The sequence below is a fragment of the Trachemys scripta genome, chromosome 8 (assembly GCF_013100865.1).
Source record: "Trachemys scripta elegans isolate TJP31775 chromosome 8, CAS_Tse_1.0, whole genome shotgun sequence".
NCBI lineage: Eukaryota > Metazoa > Chordata > Testudines > Emydidae > Trachemys > Trachemys scripta.
This window is the reverse complement of record NC_048305.1, coordinates 103,174,154-103,191,624: the sequence shown is the minus strand read 5'-3', so window position 1 is coordinate 103,191,624 and position 17,471 is coordinate 103,174,154. Positions and strand designations below refer to the sequence as shown.

General features: G+C 51.8%; 1 protein-coding gene across 3 annotated transcripts in view; it reads right to left on the bottom strand.

The window, feature by feature from the left end:
- Positions 1–17,471, bottom strand: part of MOB3C (MOB kinase activator 3C) — a 44,214-nt gene that overhangs the window by 23,768 nt on the left and 2,975 nt on the right. The window contains exons 1-2 of one of the 3 annotated variants that reach the window (XM_034779886.1): positions 11,028–11,228; positions 6,110–6,618 (exon numbers count right to left, since the gene is read on the bottom strand). In XM_034779886.1, the coding sequence (XP_034635777.1) occupies positions 6,110–6,527 (418 nt within the window). In that variant the 5' untranslated portion in view covers positions 6,528–6,618; positions 11,028–11,228. Of the gene's footprint in view, positions 1–6,109; positions 6,619–11,027; positions 11,229–17,471 lie in introns of those variants that run through there. The other 2 variants (XM_034779885.1, XM_034779887.1) reach the window with 2 other exon arrangements.

Sequence of the window (17,471 nt, the reverse complement as noted above, 5' to 3'; positions counted from 1 at the left end):
TCCCTGCCTGGCCACAGCAGGGCTGTGACAGTCTAACCCAATGTAACTGCACCCGCAAATCCAGGGCCAGATTCGGCTGCACTCACTGACGCCAAACAGAGCCTTTTCTCCATGGGAGCCAGTGGGACGGCTCACAGAGCAAGGGCCTAAGGATATCAAAATCTGAAACTATGGGGCTGCCATACAGACGCAGAGTGTGAGCCCCCCAACGACCTGTCCTATCTGCTACAGTGCTAACTCCTTCGTTGTCCTGAACCGCAGGAACATTTTATACTCCGGGGGCTGTTTGCAAACTAGTCACTCTGTGTGTTAAGAAGCAAGAAGAAGAAAGGGGGAGGGAGGAAAGGGGAATGGAGGGGGGAGTGCACCCAGCTCTGGGAAGGTGAGTGGCGAATGGGGGACCCTGGTATTGGGGAATGGTGGGGAACCCCTGGTATGCAGAGAGGGAGGAAGGTAGGCCCAAACAGCCCCTCTCAATGGAGGGAAGAGGGTAATAAGGGTTCACGCAGCGCCCCTGCTGGGAAAGGGAATGGACAGCATGGGTGTGCACACACAGCCGCTGGTATGGGGAGGTGGGGGACCTTGGTATGCAAAGAGGGGGTACACAGAACCCCTGGGCAAGGGGAGATGTGGGAATTGCAAGGAGTCCCTGAAATAGAGGGGGTGGCCACAGGGAGCAGAAATGGAGGATGCAAAGAGCCCCGGGCTGTGCGAGGAGCTCAGCCAACACAAACGACAAAGGACGCAACCCCTAGTTACTATAACCAGGAGACGGCGAAGAGGTGACTTGATCACAGTCTACAAGAACCTCCCCAGGGAACAGGCCGCCGATAATAGACAGCTCATTAACGCAGCAGGGAAAAATCCTGTAACCAGACCCACTGGTGGAGAGCTGATGCTAGACGAATTCAGACTAGGAGTCAGGTGCAAATATTTAAGTGTGAGGGACATTAACCATTGTAACAGCTCTCGTAGGGCTGTGGTGGGTTCTCCCTCACTTGAATTCTTTAAATCAAAACTGGATTTCTTTCTGGACACTCTGCTATAGCTCTGTCAGGCCCCAGGGATCTCAACTCCCAACATGGACCTGGATTTCATCGCACTGAAATCCTCCATTGGCGGCTCACTCAGCAGCAGGGACTAGGGCCCATGAAGCGCAACCAGGGCACAAGCCCCACCCCTCTGCTCTGATTGGGCAAGCTCCTGATTGGGCTGCAGCCCCTATTTAAGCCAGAAGAGGAACTAGGTAGTTGTCTGTACAATTGGGCTTCACTTTGCCATGGACCACTGGTCTGGTGTTTGCCTGGTCCTGCCTTCTGATCCTGACCTCCTGGGGTCTGGAGGCTTGGTAACTGTCTCATGATCCCTGCCCTCTGGCTTGTCTCTCAGATCTGAGCTCCTGGTGTTCCAACCAGGCCTGATGTCTGGTAGTTGGCTCCTGGACCCTCGGCCCGCTCCTAATGCTAACCCTAAAGCCAATCCCCTGGCCCTGATATGCTCCAACAGAAGTGATGGGCTCGATGCAGACGTTTTTGCAGATTTTATGGCCTGTGTGATAGAGGAGGTCAGGCTAGATGATAATTGTCCCTCCTGGTTTTAACATCTCTGAATTCTGCAGATTCCCCCCGCCCCATTTTTTGACAAGCTGTAGTCTCAGCCTTTCCCTCCGCATCACCTTGATCCATTCCCAGTGTATCCCTCAGCCCTACAAGGTCTGGTTCTTTGTAGAACACATCAAGCACCTTCTTTTGTTTATGCGCTTTCATTCCCCCCGAGTGGCTCCACGGCCCCGGCCTTGTCCTTCTCACCCAAACTCGTTCTATTGTTGAGTTCATAGAAGGAAAGCGCCCTCATCAGAAACAAATAAACGTGGCATTTCCCTTTCGCCCAGGCAGCTCCATCTTCTGAAATGCCAAAGCTACAAAGTAATTAACCTCAGCTTGTCAGAGTAATTAACTGGGGAAGTATTGACAATGGCGTGTGACTGTGGAAGGCTCCAACCTTTCAGTGAGTGTCTACTCTGCAATTAGACGCCTGTGACTGGCCCATGCCAGCTGACTCAGGCGTGAGCTAAGGGGCTGTTTAAGTGCGGTGTAGATCCACCTCGCAGGGCTCAGTGGATACAGACCCATAGTCTCTTACTCTCAACCAGAAAGAACGTCCGCAAACCGCCACAGCCAGTTCCATGTCTCTGGCTGTGAGACTCCGGAGCGGGGTTCTGAACGTGAGAACATTCTGCCTGTTCCTGGAGGTCTGTCAATAACGCTCTGAACCCCAGCGGGTTTCTGCAGAACGGCAGGTGCTTCTATGGCACTGACTAGGACACGTGGTGCGGGTGGAAAATAGCTGGCAACTGGACCACTGAAAAAACCCAGGAACGGCCCAGTACAGAGTGGTTCTGGGACGACTTGGGGGTCGTGCTACTGCTCAGGCCAGCTGATGGCCTCGCTGGCAGTAGGGTTGCCAACCCTCCTGGTTTCTCCAGGAGTCTCCCGGAATCAGGCCCTATCTCTCAGAGGCTACTGCAGCCAAACCAGGAGATTTTACGCCACTAACACCGGCGGTGCAGCGGGGCTAAGGCAGGCTCCCTGCCTGCCCTGGCCCTGTGCTACTTGTGGGACATCCCTGCAGGGGAGGGCAGGGGGTCTATGCAGTGCCTGCAGGCAGGGGCAGTGCACAGAGCCCTGTAGCCCCCCTCCCAGGGACTTCAGGGACATGCTGGCTGCTTCCGGGAGCAGTGCGCGGAGCCCCCTAGCCCCGCTAACCTCAGGTGGCTCCTCGGTCAGCGGTACAGTGGGGCTAAGGCCGGCTCCGCCCCCACAGCTCCCATTGGCTGCAATTCCCAGCCAATGGGAGCTGCGGAGTCAGCATTTGGGGAGCACACGGGGCAGGGATGTGCTGGCCACTTCCAGGAGCAGTGCAGGGTCAGGGCAGGCAGGGAGCCTGCCTTAGCCCCACTGCGCCGCTGACCAGGAGTCACCCAAGGTAAGCCCTGCCTGGCTGGCCCCTGCCCCCCTCACCTCCTCCCACACCCTAACTCCCTCCCAGAGCTTGCACCTCACACTCCCTCCCACACCCCAACCCCCTGCCCCAGCCTGGTGAAAGTGAGTGAGGGTGGGAGAGAAGGAGTGATGGAGGGAGGGGGGAAATAGAGTGAGTGGGGCGGGGCCTCGGGGAAGGGACGGGGCAAGGGTGTTTGTTTTGTGTGATTAGACAGTTGGCAACCCTAGCTGGCGGCCCGGGGGTTGGGCCGGCCAGTGCTCGGGGCAATTCGGGTAGGACTCGTCCTGGGCCACAGTGGGGGGTCGGGGGTGGGGCCTCGGGTGGAAGAAGCGAAGCCAGGTGACTAGCCTCCCTGAGGAGGTTTCATGCTCCACCCATGCCTGTTGGTTCCTCCAGCCAATCAGGCGGTCGAGCTGCAAGCCAACTAGGCTTCAGCTACCAGCCCTACATTGTTCACTAGGGAGGTGGAGGTAGCTGGTCCCAGGCTCAGCTGCAAGCCCTAATTCCTGACAATTTCAGAGCTGAACTGTAAACCCCGGCTTCTGGAAGGCCTGACCTCACCCGCTGCAAGCTCACACAGGGTGGCATTACAGCTTTGGTTAACAGCAGCTTTGCCACGTGGCGAGGGTCTGTATCCAGAGATGCCAGTGGCTGCTTTCCAGGAGCCCTCCCATTTCTCCTGCAGGAACCTTGGCAGAGGCGTTCTCGGTCATGGTACTTCACTTCCAGCCCCTGGGAACATAGTCTCTGTCCACAGCCTTCATGCCAGCGTGGGCTCAGGCCTGCCAAGGTCTTGCTTTGCCTGTTGGGTTTGGGTTCACTTTGGGTTCCCTCCCCTTGGGGAGATATTTATGGGATGAGGCTGGGAATGATGATTTCTTCGGCAGGCTTTAGCCAAAACACTCGCACCTAACAGCTTTGATTTGATCTTTTTGCTCCAAGACAATTTCCATTCTTCGCTTGGCTGTTTCCACTTCTAATTTCAAGATATCAGATCTACAGCTTCTAAACCCAGAGGCCACATGCCTGCAGGAAAGGGCAGGCTCTGCGAGCAAGGAGATGTTGAAGAGAGGGCTCGTTATAGATTGATGCCTATCAGGATCAATGACACTCTAATACTGCCACTAAGTGGGAGCAAAAATTAGATTTCTTCCTTAATTCAGGCTCCCATAATGACTGGGACTCATTGGATGCATGCTCAGAAACCAAAGGGCCCAACACAATGGAGTGCAAGGCCAGCTGAGAGGCACAGCCACTGTCCACACATATGCATGGAGTCTGGATGCACTGCCTTGCATTAGCGTGCATTGCGGTAAGTTACCGAGACAGGCTCCATCAATTTAAGCGTCTGCCAGTCGTGCCCCTAAAGTGTGGAACAGTCTCCCAAGGGAAGAAATGGAAGCCCCATCAGTTAAGTCATCAGGAACTGGACTGGAGAATATGAGGACGTCACTGGAGCCGTGCCACTCAACACCAGTTGAGGATTTCGCTCAATAATCCTGCACTGGTCTTTTCCATCCCAGATTCCTACGGCTTTCCCACCAGGGTAACTAAAATAGGAACCCTCAACTGCAGTGACTGGATTCAGATTCACAAGACCATGCCCCTCTGGAAAGCAGTAATTGCGAGGAAGACGCGCCAAGGGCTGTGTTTCACTGGAAGGATGATCACTACGTTTTAAGATTCTTAAAGCTTCCCTTTGGAGGAGGAGGAAAAATTAAAAATCACACAAGCGTTGCTCACTTCATCGGAAAAGGAACCGCTTCCAAGAGCGCCATGTGGGCTTGGCAGCTGGGTTCAATACAACTGAACCACGGAGAGGACCGACTGCTATCTAGGGGGAAGTTTATTTATGGAATCCGGGTGCTCCATGAAGACGCTGAAAACAGCAAGAGCCATCTGTATGGAAACAGGATTGCTGGTATGTGTCCATCAGACCGAATAATGAATCACCAACACCGATCAGCGAACCCAGTACACTCCAATCCCTGATCTCCCCAAAGAAGGCAGATGAACCTGATTAGCATGTGTGATGTTATCACCATAGTTACCCACAGGGGTAACGAGGATTACATCTGCAGGATGGGCAATAAAGAGGGTTAGTTCACAAACTTTTTCCCTCTGGAAACTGGGTTAGGTTATAAGAACAACTGTTTGTGGTGGGCCACCTCCTATTCTCCTGGTGGAGATTTGTCCTAATTGAAAAAGCCACATGTCCTTGTAGGCCACAGGTAGCCTAGGAGTGGAATAGCAAGGCATGTCATAGGTCGGGGTGGAGTACATTGCCACAGCTATATACAGGATGCTTGAGTAGCACCACTCCACACACCCTGCCTAGATCTAACGAGGCTAGGAGTCCCCCACGTCCACAAAGCCCCAAATGTAGGGGGAAAGGATTCAACACACTGAGTTCATAGTGTCACTTCATTAAGCTGGTGGCAGGATAGAGCTGGCATATTTTCCTTTGCCTTTCCAATGAATGTGAAAAAGAAGATGGAAAATTTCTTTAACAGAGAAAGTAATTATCCATGGAAACATGTTACTGGTGATGTGCTGGATTCTCCATCCCTTGGAGTCCTTACATCATGACAGGACAATTAGCTAAGAGATATACTGCGATTTAAGACTGAGCTTGATACGTTTATGGAGGGGATGGTATGATGAGGTTGCCTACAAGGGCATATAGCCGATCTGTGACTGCTAGCGGCCGATATCTCCAATGGCCGATGATGGGACACGAGATGGGGAGAATTCTTTCCCAGGTATCTCACTGGTGGGTCTTGCCCACATGCTTAGGGTCTAACTGATTGCCAAATTTGGGACCAGGAAGGAATTTGCTCCCAGGACTGATTGGCAGAGACTCGGGGGGAGGGGGGGTTCGCCTTTCTCTGCAGCATGGGGCATGGGTCACTTGCAGGTTTAATGGTGGATTCTCTGTAGCTTGAAGTCTTTAAATCATGATTTGAGGAGGTCAGTAATTCAACCAGAGGCTAGGGGTCTACTACAGAAGTGGGTGGGTGAGGTTCTGTGGCCTGTGATGTGCAGGAGGCCAGACAAGATGATCACAATAGTTGTTATCTGAATGTAAGAACTACAGCCCACTTACCGATCCTGGTAGGAAAGATGTCTTCATTGTTAATGAGCATCTCGATCCATTCCATCAGCATACACATGTACTGGGGTGCCGATAGCTTGGTCGGCCTCTTGTACTTATGATCATCCTGCCACCTATATTCGTATTTGAGCCCACCGGACATGATGGGGCAGCTCTTCTCGGTGCAGAACTCCGACATCGTCCCATAGATAAGGTTTATCCTGTTGAAGAAGTCAACCACGTGCACCGCTATCCAGTCATTGATATTCTCCCCAGGTGGCAACTGGACCACAGTCTTCAGATCCAGCCCAGATTTGAGAGAGGCCTGGGCTTTCTTGTACAGCTCAAACCGCTGGGTGCCGGGCTCGAATTTCTTACGGGGGCGAAAGGTTTTGTCTTTGTTGAAAACTTGGCTGAGGCACAAAGCCATTCTGGGCTGGGGCAGCCAGGTTTAAAGGGGCAGCGGTGCGTCCCAAGGAAGATTCCTAGCCGGGGAGCTTCAGGGTGGACATCGTGGGTTTCTGAAAGGAAAATAGAGAAATAGTGAACCCATTATTTATGAAGCCAACTGTAACTGGCTCTCCCTTACTGAAGCTGCTCATGACGAATTGGTGGCACATTCAAGAGACTAAGATGGTCTTGTAACTAAGGTACTAGAGGTCAACTGAAGGAATCTGGGTTCGATTCCTGGCTCTACCTAGACTCCTTGTGTGTCCATGACCTCAGTTTCTCTATCTGCAAAATGGAGATAAGGAAGGATTATTGTCTTGTCTATTTAGATGGTGCGGTCTTGGAGGCAGGGATGTATTTATAGCACCTGGGGCAACGGGGGACCCTGAGGCATCTCGATGCTGCCATAATGCAAATGGCAATAAATCTTTTGCTGGTGCTACCACGACTGGCCTGGTGGGAAGCCTTGCGGGCGAAAGATCGGGGCACCTTATGTTGGGGGAAGAGGCGGTGCGAGGGCGGGGCTTCGGGGGGGGGGAAAGGCTCTTATGTAAATTAAGCTGCCATGGGATAAAAGGGAAGGTCCTTTCATGGATTGAGAACTGGTTAAAAGACAGGGAACAAAGGGTAGGAATTAATGGTAAATTCTCAGAATGGAGAGGGGTAACTAGTGGTGTTCCTCAAGGGTCAGTCCTCTGTCTGTTACTGCAGTGTGCTCTTAAGTACCTGCGGCGTCCCACCCAAGAGGCATTTGCTCTTCTCTAGTGGCTGAAGTGATTCCAGTATATGTTGTAATTGAGTCTGCAAAGTACCTTATAGGATCCTTTGGGATGGAAGGACCCGTGTGTATATACTGTGACAGGTGAACCGGGTCCTGGGTTGGAGCTCAGGTGGCCTGGGCTCTCGTCCCTTCTGCTTGAGACCTTGGGCAAGTTCCTTCCCCTTTCTGTGCCCCTTGTTCCTCTCCCACCCTTGCTGTGACTTATCAAAGTAGTTGGCAAGCTTTTCAGGGTAAGGACGTGCAGCGCCTGGCACAATGGAGCTTTGATCTCATGTGCTTAATAGTATTAACGCTGGGAACTGTAGGATGATGCAAAATGTATTTTAGCTGCTCAGTGATGTTTGGCGAGCCCTTTGAAAACGACGCACAGATTTCAGTTCATAGTCTGAGTCCAGGAGAAACACAGACCCTCTGCTTCCATGGTAGTAAATTCAGGAAGGCACCTAGGGGCAGCTGATTAAATGGCAAGTAATCCCACAATTCAGGTAGTGTTCAGGGTGACCTCCAGCTAACCCCCTGGCCATCCCATCCGGGAGTACCCTCTTCTACTGATGCAAAGGTGCAGAACCAGCTGCCAAAGCCAGTGACCGACCTGACACAGCTTTGTTATTTTAAAGCAAGGTGCAGATGGCAGCCGATGCAATCCAGCAACGTGGCAGGAGGAGGTAGACTGTGTCTGACTAGTTTGCATTGTGTTACGGCTGTATGGGTAGGGGAGTCTCTCCTTTTATATCACATTGTTACACTCTAACGGTACTTCCCTTGGGACACAATTGTACATGGGATTTGGGCCTAAGGGGCTTTAAAGAAACAGAAGACCAACTCCATTTCCGCTAAATAATAGAGCGGCGTGCCTGGCCGGCTAGCCGTACTCGCTTCAGAGCCCTGGGGGAATTACCAGGCTGGCTGCAGGGGCAGGTCACGAGGAGCACTTTTATGAGCTGGGAAACTCCTGGGGGGGAACTTCCCGTGTGACCAAAAAGGAAATCAACACTGAGCCATTTAGCGATGCTTGGACAGGGGAGGGGGAGGGACCAATCCTATTCAACTTATTCATAAATGATCTGGAGAAAGGGGTAAACAGTGAGGTGACTGCCTTGGAAACGGGGTTCAAGCCCTCTGAGGCAGTATTCAGTGCCACTCTATGGCAGTGCTGGGGGGGGGGGGGGAAGCGGGGGCATCTGGGACTGGTAGCAGGCCCTCTTGTTGGCTACAGCTCCAAAACACTCCAGCAGCATCGCGGCTTCCTGCCTAGCAGCACAGAATGGCCTGAGAGGGAGGCTGGTGGTTTGTAACCCAAAGCAGCCACCCAGTTACTGAGCCTGGAACTAGTGCCCGATAAAGAATGAGCGCTATCTTGTACTTTCCTGCATGGCTGTCACATTTTCAAGGCGCACCCTGCTGATACCGATAAGCTTTCCATGACTGCAAGTTTTCTGGATGTTGAGGTTACATCTACTTCTAAAATAGACTTCCTGGGTGGGCCCCCCTCCCAATCCAGCAAAGTGCCGAAGCAAGCACTTAACTTGAAGCACACTGGACTCCTATTGACTTCAACAGAGCTAGTCACATGCTTAAAGTTAATACTTTCACTAGATCAGTGCCATAAATATAATTGATACACACATAACAACATTCGGGCATTAGTAGTGACTCCGTAATTAAGGTCACATTGAGATCTGCACTTAAAATAGGACTAAAAGTCCCTCACGCTATAGAACATGCATTCCCACATGGAGCTCAGTCACCATTGCATATCACCTTGGGCCACAGCCTCAGCTTGGCTAAATTAGCATCTCTCCACTAAAGTCATATACTCAGAGTTTAAGGCCAGAAGGGATCATGAAGATCAGCTAGTCCAGCGGTTTTCCACCTTTTTTCATTTGCGGACTCCTGGAAAATTTCAAGTAGAGGTGCAGACCCCTTTGGAAATCTTAGGCATAGGCTGTGGACCACAGGTTGAAAACCACTGCTCTAGCCTGACTTCTTGTAGAACACAGCCCAGAAAATGTCACCCATGGACCTATTTTATCTGTCTTAGGCTAGGTCTACACTACGGGGGGGGGGGAGGGGAGAAAGGGTTGACCTAAGATATGCAACTTCAGCTACTTGAATAGCGTAGCTGAAGTTGCGTATTTTAGGTCGACTTACCTGGCTGTGAGGACGGCGGCGAGTCGACCGCTGCCGTCGACTCCGCTTCCGCCTCTTGCCGCGGTGGATTTCCGGAGTCGACAACAGAGCCATCGGGGATCGATTTATCGCGTCTTCACTAGATGCGATAAGTTGATCCCCAATAGATCGATTGCTACCCGCCAATCCGGCGGGTAGTGAAGACGTGCCCTTAGAGTTTTATCCTGTCACACACGTCACCACGGCATTGGAGCGGTTTGCCGTGGTTTTGCTTAGTGACCCGCTGTCAGCACTGCTGCCAAGCTGCACAGGCCTTGTAAATCCTTACAGGAATTTGGAAGAAAACAGACCTTCAGAAAAAGTAGAAGCAGAACGTTTCCCTTCAAAGCAAAGTCAGATTGTAGAGCCACAAACCTACAAAGAAGCCAGGTCACTTCTCGATCTCCCTCAAGAGTGGTCGGTTTAGTATCAGCACGAATCTTGGATGGGGAGGGTAAAGCAAAAGCTCAGAGCCCAGGGACCTGGGGGTGAAATCTTGGCCCCACTGAATTCAGGGGAGTTTTGCCCTCCACAGCAACGAGGCCAGGGATTGCAGCCTTGCAGTCTAATCGCCGCTTTGGTTTTTGTGGTTAAGGCACTGAAATGGGACTTTAATTCCTGGCTCTGACACAGACTCCTTGCATGACCTTGGGCAAGTCACTTTGCCCCACTGTGCCTCAGTTTTCCCGGTTGCAGAATGGAGACGATCATCCTTTTCTACCTCACAGGGGCGTTAGGAGCGCTTGCAGTGGACGCTGCTATACAAGTACAAAGTATTATTCATTGCTCTCAGCGATGCTTTCACCCAAAGGCCTAGAAATCGATTGCATTGACCTCGACAGACTCTGAGGGAAGGAAACCTGCAGTTAAAAGTGCAGGACCAAATCTCTCCCCCCCGACCCCATAGTAGTCTCTGATTTTGGGCACCCAACCTTATTTACAGAGAGCAAACACACACAGTGGGGCTGCTGATGTTCCAGCCGTGCCCATGTGCTCCATATAAACAGTAGGAAGATGGCCAAGTCTCGGGCCATTCCAGGAGGGCTCAGGGAGGAAGAGTCTGGCCTCTGATTATCAGTATATGCTGCAGCGGCTTCTTCTCAGCCAGCCGCCGCACACCATTAGACACACTGCCCCGATCTCGCCCACCTCTTCACTGAATGCATCCTGGAGTAACAGTGGCCTAGAAGAGCACATTTTTGCTTTTAATTTTCACATTACAAAACAAACTCCTTCCCAAAGCATCAAATCCGCAGGGGGATTTAAACAAGCAGCAGCTGCAGTCTATTCCATTACAGCAGGCGCCTCCAAACCCCACCAAGGATACAGCTGAAATAAATCCAAGCCTCTGGACGTCTAAACCACAGGCCTACAGGGAAGGGGACTTGGGGTCAGTCTCTTGCTTTCTATTCCCGATTTGCTGCTGCTTTTGGGGACGTCACTCTGCCTGCCTTCGTTTAATTCTTCTCTATCTGACCAGGGTGCTTTGTGAGGCACCACTGATCTGCTATCCTGGATAGGGGCACTCACCTCTTGAGCGCCTCCAAGTGGCAGGGTGCAGTACTGCCTTCCTTTCCTCACCCCTGGTGCCGCCTGCACCCTGCTGGCCAACCTCAAGGCCTTCCGTGGCTTGGCCCTCCAGCCGAATCACGAAGTCTGAATGACCCTTCCAGGGTATTCAAGAGTCTAGTAAATAAACAGTCTATTTGCCCTCTCTGGGGTCTTCCGCTGCAGCTCTGGGCCCTTTAAATTTGGCCGTTTGTTCAGAGTCCCAGATAACCCCACAAAGGGGGTGGGGCTTTACTCCAGTGGCTGGTGGCAGAACCTGGCTCACTCATTGCTCTGGGTTCAAGTCCAGGGACCCTATGCACAGTAGCCACATACTGCCCTCTCCAATCCGTCACTGCTGCTTCCTTGGGCTTCTTCCAACCAGGCTCTTTATCTCCAGCCTTAGCTCAGGGCCGGTATCCCCAGGTTACTCTCTCTGCAATCCCTGTTGTGCAGGTTCAGCCAGCCATGAACTCTGTGTATTGCCCAGAGAGAGACTCCCTCCTTCTCTCCTCCAGTCCTAGCCAGGGACTGCTCCACTAACCACCAGGCAGCTCCTTTTATCAGAGTCAGCAGGGCCCTGATTGGCTGTTGCCAGCCCCTCTAGCCCTGGAAGGACCAGGTCTCTGTGGTTTTCCAAAGTGACTGCTTCAGAGAGTCCTCTCTAGGCAAGCCTGGAGGACCCACCTTTGCTGCTCTTTTCTTCTCAGCTCACTTCTTGGGGAATCATGTAGTAGGACCTCGGGGCTCCCAGCAGGGAACTGCAAAGGGCTAACACACGCCGTCACAGATCTGTAGACCGGCAGGTGAAAAGCACTATACAAGTATTATTTTCTTGATAAGAATTTGCTTAAATATTTCTCTGGGAGGCCCAGAACTCATCCCTGCTGAGCAACGTCAGCCCTGACGATTGCACATGGGAGCTCTGTGATGCCACCCAGGGGTTGAATCATGGAGCAAACGGGGAACTGATCAGAAACCACAGCCTTTCGCTAAGTTGTCCTAGTGACCAGGAGACCCATTGCAAAACAAAGATGCTGAATCACGAATCAGTTCTTTCTCAGCTGTTGTTTAATCACTGGTGATACTTCCGGGCATGCCAGAACGTGCGCTGGAGTAGATCAATAACCCTTCAACCTTTGGCCTAGTTACAGCCACCGGCAACGCAGAACCAATGCAACCCAGAGTGCGGACGGACAGAGCTGCTGTTTGTCCCAAACAAGCTTTCCCTTGCTTGAAACCGCAGCTGGTTCCTACCGGTGCTAAATACAATGTAGCCAGTCCACATAGGGATTTGTCCGATCTAAGGTACTTATGTGGCCCCTGTTACCATAGTATCGGAGCATCTCATGATCTGTAATGCATTTACCCTCACCACACGCCGGTGCAGTAAGTAAGTGCATGATCCCCATTTTATGGATGGAAAACTGAGGCACAGCGTGACTAAGTGAGTTGCCCAAGAAGTCTGTGGCCAACCAGGAGACTGGCCCCTGCACAGTCCTGCCCCTCTGTACAGAAGAAGTGTCGTACTGCGTCAGACCATGGTCCATCTAGCCCAGTAGCCTGTCGCTGACAGCGGCCTGTACCAGCGCTTCACGGGGAGTGTACAGAAAGGGCAATTATGGAGTGATCCACTCGTGGCTTCTGGTACTCAGAGGGTTCGATCACCCCGAGCATTCCTTCCGCTGGTGAGACCTTACTACAGCATTTGCTATTAGTTCCTTGCTGAGGGGTTGGGAGAAACCACCCATTTTTTGTTGAGTGGCTTAGCTCATGGTTCCATGCTCCAATGGTTGTTTCATTTCATGGAAATCAGTCCACTAGAGGCACCAAAAAGCCACAGAGCCCGTCAAATCAACTCTGAGAACCTAAACTTCAGGAGAACATCATCCTCCCTCCTGCAGAGACTGGGGACACTCGCACCCCAGGTTTTGGGCCCATTGCTAACTGGATTGCAGGGAATTTCGTGAATTAGACCTAACACTGCAATAGCATCTAGAGGCCCCATTGTACCAGGCACCATACAGACATATAGTAAGAGAGAGTGTCCCTGCCCCCAGAGAGCTTACAATCTATATAGCCAACAGAGAGGAGGGGAAACTGAGGCACGAGGCAGGGCCGTGACTTGTCTGAGGTCACCCAGCAGGCCCATGGTAAAGCCAGGAATTGAACTGACTCCCAACCCAGTGCCTGAGCCAATCAGCCTGTCCTGCAGTCTCCCAGGCATTCATAGCACCAGCTCCGTCCAGTTTCCCAGCCCCTCAGCGAGCAGCGTCCTCGCCCCAGCGTCAGGATGGACGGAAGCAGATGTGGAATGCCGACAGGTGGCTGTCCCGGCCGGAGCCCCGGCTGCCTTTCCTGCTGCGCTGTCCCCATTGTGAGCGGGGCCCTTCCTGTCCCAGTAGCCATATCTCACAATTGCCCGGGGAGGCAGGAAGTTGGAGAGCGACGGCTCCCTCCCCCTCCCCACAGTGCTCCATTCACCAGCCAGGGTTCCAGATTCCTTTGCCAGGGAGCTGCAGGAGAAAGGCCTCAGTAGTGTAGACGAAGGAAGGAAGGGGAAGCCCTGTTCCTGTATCTGCTGGGTCAGGCTCGAATATAAGCTCCAGCATTGACTTGGCTGCCAATTTCAGCGCCAGCTGCACTGTGCTCCTTCCTCTAGGCACATGGCCTTGTCTACACTGAGAGGAGGCACCAGTTTAGCTTAAACTGGTTTAATTCAATCAGGGAAAATCCAGATCGGTTTAAAACTGGTTTAATTGGTCTAGTTTGTGCCTGTAAATTTACCACCTAAGCCAATGCTCAAGCCACGGCTAAGCCAAAATAGGTGTCCATATGCAGAGCTGTAACTTACAGCCTGTCTCCATTAGCAAGTTAAAGAGGGAATTATACTGGGAGAAAAGTGGTTTACACTGGTATAGCCCTGCCTGTTCAGAAAGGGGAATAAGCCACACTAGCAGAAGCACCTTTATAGCGGTATAACGGTGTCCACACTAGGGGTTGTACTGGAATAACTATCTCGGTTAAAATAATCATGCCCCTGTCCGATATAGTTATATGCATACAACACTGAAGAAACGCAAGGCTTCTCCTAATAGTTTTCCAAGAACAGGTTCCTCTGTGCCTCAAAAGAACAGGCGTTACTGGTGCAAGGGTTAGCATTTTTCAGACGCAGAATGCCAAAGCTCTGGGCCAGTCCCGTCAGCTCCATTGCACAGATGGGGAAACAGAAGCACGGGTGGAGTTCCGTGAGTTGTCCAAAGTCACACAGCAGCTCAGCGGCGGCACTGGGAGTCAGGAGGGCCTGGATGGGTGTTCCTGGCTGTGTTTTTGTGTGACCCAGAGCAGTCACTGAACCTCTTGATGCCAGTTTCCTCTCCCATTCTTTGTCTGTCTTGTTTATTTAGACTGTAAACTCTGAGGCACGGACTCTCTCTTACTATGTGTATGTACAGCACCCAACACAATGGGGTCCTGACTGATTTACCTCGGAATAAAACCCAGCTCTCTCCTGACTCCCACTACTCACTAGACCACACTGGCACAGCCAAATACAAAATGAATATTCATCCAGGGTGATAGGTTTCAGAGCGGTAGCCGTGTTAGTCTGTAGCAGCAAAAACAATGTGGAGTCCTTGTGGCACCTTAGAGACTAACAGGGTCAGATGCAGAAGGAAGCCACAAACTAAAACGGCACCCACAGCACATTTGGCTAAGTTTCAGTTCCCCTAGTCATCAGTCCAGCTTCAGAGACCTCCCAATATGCACAGCAACCTTTAAACATGAGAAGTTCAGCCAGCGTAGGGTGTAAGATGCAGGGCACAGGGGTAATCAAACAGGTTCTCGAGCGTCATCTCCACTTTGTTACACAGGTACACACAAAAGAGGAAAGGAAAGTCGCATGAATGGGGAAAGTGATAAACTGAGGGCTGTGGCAAGAGATAGACTGGGCAGCGGGGAGCTCCTGAGTTCTAATCCAAGGTGATGGGCACAGTATGAGAACAGAACAGAACCCCAGCGCTGATTCTGATTTTCTCAGGCACCTGGGCAAGTCACTCCCTGCCTCAGTTTCCCTATTTTTAGAACGAGGGTATATATGGTGCACCCCTCTCCTTGCTCAGTTTTGCTGTGTTTAGCTTGAAAGCTCCTTAAGGCAAGGACTGGGCTTCCTTGTCCGTTAAAAAGCGTTTAGGCCCAGATCCTCAAATATACTGTAGTTCTAGAAATGGGGACACTGAGGCAGGGAGGTTGTGACTTGCCCAGGTGCCTGGAAGCTAGCCACGTAAATCTCGTTTAAGATCTGGGCCTTCCTGCATTGTGGCTGCTACCAGAAAGAATGAATAAGTAAGTATTATTAATAAACCATGAGAAAGCAAACTGAGCAGCACTGGGTGACCAAAACTAAACGATCAGCCAGGAAAATGTATCCATCTGCTCATCGGCTGAGAACACAGCTTGGTACTTGATCTACAATTAAATGCAGTGCTGGGAGGCTGTTTGAAACCTTTAATGAATTAAATCCCTTCTCACATGCCGGTGGTCAAAGACTCACACAAGCATCTGGCTCCGATAACCTCAAACAGCCACTGAGCAGCACGATCCAAATTTTAAAGCAGCGGAACAGCTGCTCTCACGCTGGGACGGAGCGAGGCATTTAACACCCTAACACCATCTGACATGCCACCAGCTCCTAAGGAGATGCTCAGCCAGGGGCGGGTCACAGATCGCAGGCTCTCAAATCCATGCGTGAATTTCCGGTGGGGGTAAAAATCCATCTTTAGGAAACGCAAGGCCCCAGTTTGAAGCAAAGGGCCCCATGCCCTCTTGCATTTTTGAACCCGGAGGTGGGAAAGCAAGCAACCAACTTTTGGGGGCCTCTCTGTAAAATGTGAGTGTCCCTCGAAACATCCAGGCCTGGATCAACCTGTCTGTTGGAGGCTGCCTGAATCTGCGCAGAGCCTGAATCTACAACAAACTGGTCTGCATGCCCCTGCAACGCTGCTCTCTAGTGGACAGACTTGGTCCTACCCCTTTCCCAACTCTACACCCCTGCCCTGCTCGTGAGTGTACCAGATCTCTCTACCAGCCTAGTTAAGAGTTACCCTTTTAGTTCACCGACTCTTGGGTTTGGGGAGTTGACAGTCACAAATTTCCTCTCTCATGCCACATGTATGTGGTTTGTGGGTGACCTTGGGGCCTGCGTATCTGCAAAAAAACCCAAACATGGCAATGCCTCAGAGTCTGAGTCAACTGACTTGGGTTTGCAGCTCGTCCGACGGGGCTAGAAATAGCAGTGCAGACGTTCCCGCTCGAGTTTCAGAGCCCAGGCTCCAGCCCTAGGCGCCAACTCCATGGGTGCTCCACAGCTCAAGCACCCATGGAAAAAAAATAGGGGGTCCTCAACACTCACTTTCCACAGCTGTTTGGCGGGGCCCCAGGACTAGCCACCCATCAGCGAGCGGCTGACAGGAGGCGTTTGGATGATGGGGGATGGAGAGGAGCAAGCAGTGGGCGGGCGGGAAGGGCTTCGGGGGGGAAGGGGTGGAGCGAGGGCAGGGCCTCGGGGCAGAGTGAGGGTGGAGCACCCAGAGGGAATAAGAAAGGTCAGTGCCTGTGACTCCAGCCCAAGCAAGAACATCTACACTGCTATTTTGAGCCCCGTAGCATGAGACCTGCGAGCCTGAGTCAGTTGACCTGGGCTCTGAGACTCGCTGCGGTGGCTTTTGTTTTTTCTGCCATGCGGGCATACCCGAAGTGGCCGTGCGCTGCGGACTCCAGCTAGGCAGACTCTGCGTGACAAAATAAAGAGGCCTGTAGTCCTACTCCTAGCCGTCTCAGTGGCCGACTTCGGCGCCTCTGAAGTTTGAGGGAATTCCTCTCTGCTCAACAGCAAAAGAGGAAAGTCCCCTGCTGACACATTACTTCGATAGCAGACGAGCATTGGAGAAGTCAGCGAGGAAGCTACTAGCTGAAGTTTTAAAAGGATAATAGCGAGATATTTCGATTGGATATTAACCTCTCCAGCCAGCTGTCCCATCAGGCACCTGCAACTGTATTAACTAGTCTTAAGAAGCGACAAGGAGTCCTGTGGCACTAACCTGTTAGTCTATAAGGTGCCACAGGACTCCTTGTCGCTTCTTATAGATCCAGACTAACACGGCTACCCCTCTGATACTTAACTAGTCTTTGATCCTGCATTCAGGTACACACATGCCTCTGCAGTCAACGGGACAAGGATACTCACAGTTAAGCATCAACAGAGGGTCTGTGGCACCTTTAAGACTAACAGAAGTATTGGGAGCATAAGCTTTCGTGGGTAAGAACCTCACTTCTTCAGATGCAAGAAGTGAGGTTGCATCTGAAGAAGTGAGGTTCTTACCCACGAAAGCTTATGCTCCCAATACTTCTGTTAGTCTTAAAGGTGCC